We start from the raw sequence: 9,822 nt of genomic DNA, 5'->3' as shown, positions 1-9,822 counted from the left end.
CTTCGACCTCATGGTTTGGTTTTGCTCTGATATGCACTGTCAACTGTGGGACCTTATATAGACAGGTGTGTTCCTTTTCAAAATATGTCCAATCAATTGAATTTACCACAGGTGGACCCCAATCAAGTTGTAGAAACATCAAGGATGATCAATGGAAACAGGATGCCCCTGAACTTATTTCCTTATTTGAACTGTAACTCAGGCAAATCTTTGACATTTTTGCATGTTGCATTTATATTTAACTTACAGTAGATGATAATACATCCAATGATCATATAACTGGTTTGATTGTTCCTTAGTGTAATTTCTTCAACATAATTGTAATTTAACTATAATTTCAATTTGTGAAACAGCAAGTGTTTGACAATAAATAGGAAAGAAATGTACACTACTTTTATATTACAGCATTCTGGGCTCATTCATAGTGATTGACACAAAATCTCTGACAATATGGCTTACAGCTAAATATTTTCTAGTTCAACATATTATTCCTAGACCCTACAATAGGATATAAATGAGAGGTGATTAATACCTTGTGTGTGTGTGTGTGTATTTCCTTACTAATAAAGAAAAATTAAGTGTGCAAATACAGTAATTGTCAAGGCTACAGCAACATATTTTTTAAAAAGTGCTTAAAGGCAACAAGTGTTTCTACTGTTTGTGGAAGGGGGAAAAACTATGAAAGGGATCATATTTAAGTGGATAAAGCACACACGCATCATAAACACCTTTAAAGTGTAGTGTAACATGAAACAGCTATAAAGATCACAAATGGTGTTTGATAAGAGATATTTCCTCTTCTCTTCTGTTCAAATTGATATGCAGACAAGTCTTAACCCTGACCTTTCCACAACGAAGGCTAGCTCATTCAATAGACGGTAATATTAAACATAATAAACTGGGTGGTTCGAGCCCTGAATGCAGATTGGCTGACAGCTGTGGTATATAATACCGTATACCACAGGTACGACCCAAAATAATTATACTGCTCTAATTATGTTGGTAAGCAGTTTATAGTCGCAATAAAGGCACCTCAGGGTTCTGTGGTATATGGCCAATATACCAAGGCCAAGGGCTGTATCCAGGCACACCGTGTTGCGTCGTCCCTAAGAACAGCCCTTAGCCGTGGTATATTGGCCATATACCACACACCCCTGGGCCTTATTGCTTAATTATACTGTCTACTCCCAAAGCTGTCTGTCGCCTGAGGGAATGCTCCACCTAAACACAAATGCGCCTCTCACATGATAGTTTCAGAAACATTTGGAACATTGCTTCTATGAATTTTTTTTAGATACTTACCGTGTAAAGTTGCACCCGGCTTTATTTTTAAACACCAGAAATATGGAATGGTTCAATGGAAACGTGAGTGCAAGGTGAGAGGATGTCATAATGGTGTGTGAAAACAGCTAGGTGCAACTTTCCTAAACTGCGCACAGTAAGTGTATCTTTTGAATTTTAAATATTATTTCTCGCTTATATAAAAGTAAAGTTCCAAAGATATCCAAAACCGTATCGCAAGTGTGGTGCATTTGCATTTCCACAGAGCGTCAGGAATAAACAAGAGCATTGGGATTGTAGTTCAAATGGAGCCAGCTGTGGTCCGTAAAATCCTCTGAGAACCCAAAACAGGTTCCAGCTGTAAACTGGGTATACCCCCCTTAGGTTCTGGAGAGCTAAATGAAGACATGAATATTGACCCTGAATATGGTAATAACAGTCCCAAGATTAAAACAAATCTTAATAAAGCAGCTGAAGTGTTCCATGATATCACAAAAGTGTGCTGAATTAAAAAGTGTCACACTACTAATTGACCCATTATTATGCTGAGGAAAGACCACTAGACAACAGAGGGGAAAAGTAACAAAAGGTGAGCTTTAGGCCACCTAACAGCACACAATGGAGACAAATGTAACTAAGATGGGCTTTCAAGGGAGAGAGAAAATATTGCATAGGACTGTCTGAAATGGTGTAGCCTTGATGAAACCTGTGGAGTACGCAAAGACATTGGATGTCAATAGCTCTATGGCCTCAGAAAATAAGGTGAAATGAAGAATTCACAGATCCAGGAAGAAGTGACGGTACCACCAAATGAGGCCGTCCTGAAATGCTTCTAACAGATAAGCTCAGAAATACTAAAAATTCAGTCAATAAACATCAGAAAGCGGAGTGACATTCATTGCAAAATAAGATTTCTAGAGAGTGCTCCGAGGTGATGACGTCATAGCTTGTGGTGCTACCCTGGTATCACTGTGGCAAAGGCACAAGGACATTGACGTAGCTGATGGGAAAAAAGCCAGACTCCCCGCTGATCATGCCCTCATACCAGTTGTCATCAATCTGGTTTGTGAGGATGATGAGGTCGCCCTCCTTGAAGCCCAGCTCTCCTTCATTCTCAGCCACAAAGCGGTAGAGCGCCCGGCAGCAAGGCTGGTCTAGGAAAACCTCACAATCATCTGAAAGAGACCCACAATTGCCTTGAAATTGATATCACTAGATGCCCACTAATTAGTCAGTCAATCTAAACAGTTAGTACTATTATGCACATACTGGTTATTTCCTTTTAATTTCATGATTTTATTTACATGATTTCCATTTGCTTGCATCACCAATATGATAGACAGGACATCATGGAAGGTTTTGGTCTGAAGTCAGTACCATGACCTGTGGGTTTACTCACGGTTACAGATGATGGGACTCTCTGGTCTTCGAGGTATGTTTGTGTACTGGTAATCTGGGATAAGTGGAGAAGGATGACAAGAAATAGCATATCTTAGTTGAAAGTCCTACTTCCCATACAGTTGCTGCATAGAAATATACAAATACTGGTATCCTGTTTTGAAATGCATGAAATGTCATACCCTAAAATGTATCAGTACTTACTTTTTCCATTGACAGCTTGACTTATCTGGGCATCTGCAACAAATTATAATGGACATATTAACGACTTCAAATGGGGAAAGCTATAGTGAACCATTCAGATGGCCCCAATTTACAAAAGAGACAGCATTTTACAATAGTAAAACATAATTTACACTAATAAACAATACAGAAATAACATTATGGAAATGAATTGAACAAATTAAAATTGCTCAACAATTGAGCCAATCACCTGAAGATATAACTGATTTGACTGATGATCTGTGGGAAGATCCATTTTGTTGTGTGTTGATTGTGTTAACCTTAATAGATTTGGGCCTGGGCTCCCTCTTTGGTCGGTTGCTTGCAATGGCTAGCCTAGAAAGAACGGGAGAGACAAGGTCACAAGTTCACAACCATCAACAATGAACCAAACCCAGGCAGTATGACATGTGCCTTGAGTACATGTAGCTCATGATTAAGTCCCTGTCTGAAGTGTATTTATTAATTTGGTTGATACAAATCACCTGCCCTGCAGACTTCGATTGAGGCTGTCCAGGATTTGGCAAGACTGGCGGTGATAGTCCAGAGCGGCCCCAATCAAAGCTGATAGGTGAGTCACATGCTCCGCCTGCAAGACCCGACCACAATAGATATCAGCACAGGATTGTCAATCTCACATGGCCAGTGGCCGGTATACATGATAATGAGCCAACAAGCTAACTTTCATGAACATGTTTAGAGAAATTTGCATCTCCTTGTTTATAAAGAAAAATAAACTTGTGGATATTTCCAACCCATACACTTCTCCCAAGTTGTTACAGGATTATAATAGGTTGATAACACTAATCCTGAATAGAAAAATATGTTTACACAATTACTATGGTATTTCCGTGACCATAAAGGGAGTGTGTTGTAGAACTGCAGTATTTTTATTTTTGCTCACATCACTTTCTAAGAGGTCGAACATGCTTCTCTCTGCCAGCTCTTTGGAGTCCGAAAACTTCTCCCACGCCTGCATGATCTCCTCGTCAGGTATCTTTCCTTTGCGTCGTTTCTTGTAGTCAAAGTCTAGCCGACGTCCTTCAAGTTTTCTTAGGTGGTACTGAAGAATGAATGATAAGTACATATGGATCCGAAAACACTCTTTTGCTTGTGAACAAGCATTTGATCCATACTGTCATAATCAACATTATTCATTTATGACACATACAGCCGTAAAATGCACTTGATCTTCATTTACAATGATAGGTAGACATCAAAGGACCTTAAACCTTAAGCCTACAAGCCGTAAATCCAAAGCCTAGTGGCCTAGAGCACATGGGTCAAAGACTACTAATCTGATACCTGTTCAGTCTGTTCCCTTTGCTGAAGCATTAATCATTTTGACTATTCTGAGTGGAGATGAGACTCACCCCTATTTCCCTCAACTCTCTGTCCTGGAGTGCCTGCAGTGGGTCGATGAAGTTGTTCTTCACACTGATGTCCAGGGAATCTCTGGCTACGGCCATCTGTTTCAAGGCTTCCCCAATGTCCGCCAGTGCACATCCTACATGGAATTCACAGACATGAAGACACATCTAAAAACAACTTTTGATTCTATTGAGCACATCATGTAAAAAGGAATAAACTGAGCTATTCAATAATTAAAATACATTCCAGGTCATATGATAGACCTCTAGATTTTTGGTCAGGGAGGATATTAGTGTACTAAGTGTTTGTACATCTCTAGGCCTGTACTTTTTTTTGGAAGAGGCAAAACTTACTGAAGCGTAGAACCTTACATTAGAACGATATTGATTTAACTGCTGAGTGCTGGGTTAAAAGCTTTCAGAGGTGAGACTCCTCAAGTATCTCACTGGTAACTGCTGGAGTATGTGTTTGGATGTAAAGCATTAGATACTGGGTTACAAACCTAGTTGGCGGACCAAAAAAATGAACTCTCGCTATGCCTAACTGGACCATAACCTGATCTGAATGTGTATAAAATATGTGGTAGTAGAATATGGTATGATATGTGTCGACTGTAAGCAGAGGCAGTTCGCTCCATGTGGGTTACAATTGTTGACGTACCAAAGGCAGAGCCGACTCCCAGTTCTCTGCCGTAGTGCAACATGCAGTCTCCCAGCATTCCCTCAGTCTGGGGGTACCCCACAGCCTTCACCTGCCCACGGATCCTGGACACTGTGTTGAGCATGCCCAGTTTGGCTCTATATGCTATGGATCAATATTGGCATAAAATATATCACATATACATTTTGTTGTACAATGAAATCCTATACTGGGCCAATATATCAAGTGATACCATACCTGGGTTTGGTTGGAGGTACTCTGTGGTTTTGGGCACAAGTTCAAGAACCATTTTGTGGGTCACATCAATTCTCTAAAATAGAATAATCAATGACAGAGCAGGGGAAAATTCTGTATCAGTGTTTTTGTCCCCTCCACATAATTCTGAACAGTATTCGACATTGTTCTACCTAATTTGACAAATTATTGTGTAAAAAGGTAATAATAGAAATGTAATAAAGCCCTGCCTCACCCTTTCCATTTTTTGAAACTCTTCATCCAGCTTTGTTCCCTCAGCCCCAATTATCTTCTCACTCAATAGCTGTGGCAAGATAAGAGATTAAAATATGAGGAAAGAGTGTATAATGGCAAAAGACAAAGCAAAAACCTTACTCTTTCAGTAAATAAGTTGGTATACAATTTGTATGGTAACGTGCTCGCTCTCCTCACACGAAAACAAGTTTATTTATATGTATGCATCAAAACATTGAAATTAAAAGGAGGACTATCGTAATGACGCGACTTTAAAAAAAATATATGTTTTTTTCCCTCTCCAGAATGAATGGGGCCCTGTACTGGCAAAACCAAATATTGCTAATAAGTAACTAGTAAAGTGAAAGTAGCCTAGGCTACATCCAAAAACTGGTGTGAACTCTTACACGGATGTACACAACTAGTGTAAAGGTTTTCCACTAGGTTATAACAAAGCCTGCACAATTTCAAACCACTCTTACTGTCAGCATGTTTAGTCCTTTGGCGGTCATTCGAAGAGCACTCACTGTCAGTGCTGGCATGCACATTACAAGGAACATAAAGTGTCAGCATATACATTTACATTACATTTACATTTAAGTCATTTAGCAGACGCTCTTATCCAGAGCGACTTACAAAATGGTGCATTCACCTTATGATATCCAGTGGAACAACCACTTTACAATAGTGCATCTAAATCTTTTAAGGGGGGGGGGGGTTAGAAGGATTACTTTATCCTATCCTAGGTATTCCTTAAAGAGGTGGGGTTTCAGGTGTCTCCGGAAGGTGGTGATTGACTCCGCTGTCCTGGCGTCGTGAGGGAGCTTGTTCCACCATTGGGGTGCCAGAGCAGCGAACAGTTTTGACTGGGCTGAGTGGGAACTGTGCTTCCTCAGAGGTAGGGGGGCCAGCAGGCCAGTGGTGGATGAACGCAGTGCCCTTGTTTGGGTGTAGGGCCTTATCAGAGCCTGAAGGTATGGAGGTGCCGTTCCCTTCACAGCTCCGTAGGCAATCACCATGGTCTTGTAGCGGATGCGAGCTTCAACTGGAAGCCAGTGGAGAGAGCGGAGGAGCGGGGTGACGTGAGAGAACTTGGGAAGGTTGAACACCAGACGGGCTGCGGCGTTCTGGATGAGTTGTAGGGGTTTAATGGCACAGGCAGGGAACCCAGCCAACAGCGAGTTGCAGTAATCCAGACGGGAGATGACAAGTGCCTGGATTAGGACCTGCGCCGCTTCCTGTGTGAGGCAGGGTCGTACTCTGCGAATGTTGTAGAGCATGAACCTACAGGATCGGGTCACCGCCTTGATGTTAGTGGAGAACGACAGGGTGTTGTCCAGGACAAACATGAACACTCACTAGCATAAAACCGAACTAAATGTTATGCCTGGAAGGTAATTGTGTGATTTGTATGCATGTTATCAAGCAGTCTCTCCATTGGCCAATCATAACTGAATACATTTAGAAACATAAGGCTTATAGTAAGTCCAGTATTGCATGCATGGTAAGCCTAAGCCATTAAATGCAGGGTTCTAAATTACATGGGTGTCTGGTTGGCACTCAAACGAAATCTGGGCAGCTCCATAATAGTAGAATAATATGGGCAACAGCATGGAAATGGTGTTGAAAATGGGCTCCCAATGTGAAGGCAATTAGGATTTAAAATCTCCTACACATTCATACCTGTGCTGTAGGCATTACTATCACTTATGCATGATTCATGCTTCATTTTCACACTTGAGTTGTAAAAGTTAGCCTAACTGTTCCTCCTCTATAGAAACCAAGCATTACCACACTGATACCTGTCTTGTGCCAAGATGACAATCTCTCCCTCAATGTGATCAAGACAAAGGAGATGATTGTGGACTACAGGAAAAGGAGGACCGAGCACGCCCCTATTCTCATCGACGGGGCTGTAGTAGAGCAGGTTGAGAGCTTCAAGTTCCTTGGTGTCCACATCACCAACAAACTATCATGGTCCAAACACACCAAGACAGTCGTGAAGAGGGCACGACAAAGCCTATTCCCCCTCAGGAGACTGAAAAGATTTGGCATGGGTCCTCAGCTCCTCAAAAAGTTCTACAGCTGCACCATCGAGAACATCCTGACTGGTTGCATCACCACCTGGTATGGCCACTGCTCAGCCTCCAACTGCAAGGCACTACAGAGGGTAGCTCGTATGGCCCAGTACATCACCAGGGCCAAGATTCCTGCCATCCAGGACCTCTATACCAGGTGGTGTCAGAGGAAGGCCCTAACAATTGCCAAGACTCCAGCCACCCTAGTCATAGACTATTCTCTCTGCTACCGCACGGCAAGCGGTACCGGAGCGCCAAGTCTAGGTCCAAAAGGCTTCTTAACAGCTTCTACCCCCAAGCCATAAGACTCCTGAACAGCTAATCAAATGGCTACCCAGACTATTTGCATTGTTCCCACCCCACATTTTTACACTGCTGCTACTCTCTGTTTATTATCCATGCATAGTCACTTTAACTCTACCCACCTGTACATATTACCTCGACTAACCGGTGCCCCCACGCATTGACTTTGTACCGGTACCCCCGTATATAGCCTCGCTACTGTTATTTTATTGCTGCTCCTTAATTTTTTGTTATTTCTTTTTTACTTAAGTTTATTTAGTAAACACTTATTTAAAACGGCATTGTTGGTTAAGGGCTTGTAAGTAAGCATTTTGGCGCATGTGACAAATACAATTTGATCTGACCTGCCCTTTCCAACAATGTCAATATCAGAGATTAAAGACATTTGGTATATCCTTGTTAACACTGAACAAAAATATAAAAATGCAACATGTAAAGTGTTGGTCCCATGTTTCATGAAATGAAAAAAAAAAATACCTGAAGTTTTCCATACACACAGAAAGCGTATTTCTCTCAAATTTTGTGCAGAAATTTGTTTATATGCCTCTTAGTGAGCATTTCTCCTTTGCCAAGATAATACATCCACCTGACAGGTGTGGTATATCAAGAAGCTGATTAAATAGCATGATCATTACACAGGTGCACCTTGTGCTGGGGACAATAAAAGGCCACTCTAAAATGTGCAGTTGTCACACAATGCCACAGATGTCTCAAGTTGAGGGAGCGTGCAATTGGCATGCTGACTGCAGAAATGTCCACTAGAGCTTTCGCCAGAGAATTGAATGTAAATTTCTCTACCATAAGCCACCACCAATGTCATTTTCGAGTACTTGGCAGTACGACCAACCAGCCTCACAACCGCTAACCAGGACCAGCCTGCACAAGTCTTCCACAGCCGGCTTCTTCACCTGCGGGATCGTCTGGGGGAGCCCCTAAATGAACCTAAGAATTGATTTCTGATATGAATTGTAACTCAGTCAAATCTTTTAAATTATTCCATTCATATTTTTGTTCAGTATACATCAATTGTATGTTATGCAGTTAACTGACTGAAGCTGTAGGTCAGTCATGCACATCTCACTCCAGCGTTAATGCTAAATTGTAATTATTTCACCACTATGGCCTATTTATTGCCTTACCTCCCTAATCTTACTACATTTGCACACACTGTATATATTTTTATATTGTTATTGACTGTACGTTTGTTTATCCCATGTGTAACTCTGTTGTTTGTGTCGCACTGCTTTGCTTTATGTTGGCCAGGTCGCAGTTGTAAATGAGAACTTGTTCTCAACTGGCCTACATGGTTAAATAAAGGTGAAATAACAAAAAACAAAAAATGTAAATGCCTGTAGATCCCCAGTTTATTGGCATTGCTGTGTAGATAGTTGCTCTTGATAGGCCTATGCTATTTGGGACAGTCATTTTAGTGGTGACCCAGTTAGTATCCCTGGCACTGGCATTGTTTACTGAAGGTGTGTTCAATCACGCCTTTACAGCTAGAGTAATCTCTTATTAAAACCACTTTAGAAAACAAAGTCCAGAATCCACCAGCACAAAAGCCTACACATAATCGCAATTTCTGTAAAAAACATATGATACTTTACGCATTGTGTCTTTATTATTCCTATCTGTAGGTCTTTACAGTTGATATTGGTTGGTAGGCCTATACTGCCCTAAAATAAAGACATGAATTCATTGCCCTTCTTGGCGCGTTGCCACAAAACGTCATACTTATTATCGCTGAGGCAACGGTTGCTTGCTGAAGTGTATGGGCTTTATCCACATGGCGCCATGCTAACAAAACACAATGCACTGTGTCGTCTCCTTACCTGACTTGCTTTGTGAAATTGCTTCTTAAACCCGGCTACCGACATCCTTCAAGAATCAAAATGCCTAAATAATATATGGAAAGAAATAATGGATGCCAACCGTGCTCTAATAGTTGACCCGTTGGTTAGCTACATTGTGTCCAGATTGCCCTCCATCGTCGCAATGTATCAATGCGCTAAATCACTTCACCCGGTCTGTTGAGTCCTCG

General features: G+C 41.3%; 1 protein-coding gene across 2 annotated transcripts; it reads right to left on the bottom strand.

The window, feature by feature from the left end:
* Nucleotides 1–209: 209 nt before the first annotated feature.
* sh3gl3b (SH3-domain GRB2-like 3b) lies at nt 210–9,822 on the bottom strand. 2 transcript variants are annotated; one of them, XM_014125079.3, is made up of 11 exons: nt 9,614–9,822; nt 5,402–5,470; nt 5,170–5,242; nt 4,933–5,076; nt 4,275–4,408; nt 3,806–3,964; nt 3,387–3,490; nt 3,113–3,237; nt 2,884–2,916; nt 2,681–2,734; nt 210–2,456 (listed from the first exon to the last, which is right to left on the bottom strand). In XM_014125079.3, the coding sequence occupies exons 1-11, from the start codon at nt 9,656–9,658 to the stop codon at nt 2,248–2,250; spliced, it is 1,149 nt and encodes a 382-aa protein (XP_013980554.1). In that variant the 5' UTR covers nt 9,659–9,822; the 3' UTR covers nt 210–2,247. The 2 variants fall into 2 exon arrangements, with proteins under 2 accessions (XP_013980554.1, XP_013980555.1); XM_014125080.3 differs by having other exon boundaries at nt 9,714–9,791.

This window comes from Salmo salar, chromosome 10 (genome assembly GCF_965601325.2).
Source record: "Salmo salar chromosome 10, fSalSal1, whole genome shotgun sequence".
NCBI lineage: Eukaryota > Metazoa > Chordata > Actinopteri > Salmoniformes > Salmonidae > Salmo > Salmo salar.
Note: the sequence above shows the minus strand (reverse complement) of the source record. Positions and strands in the feature narration are given on the sequence as shown.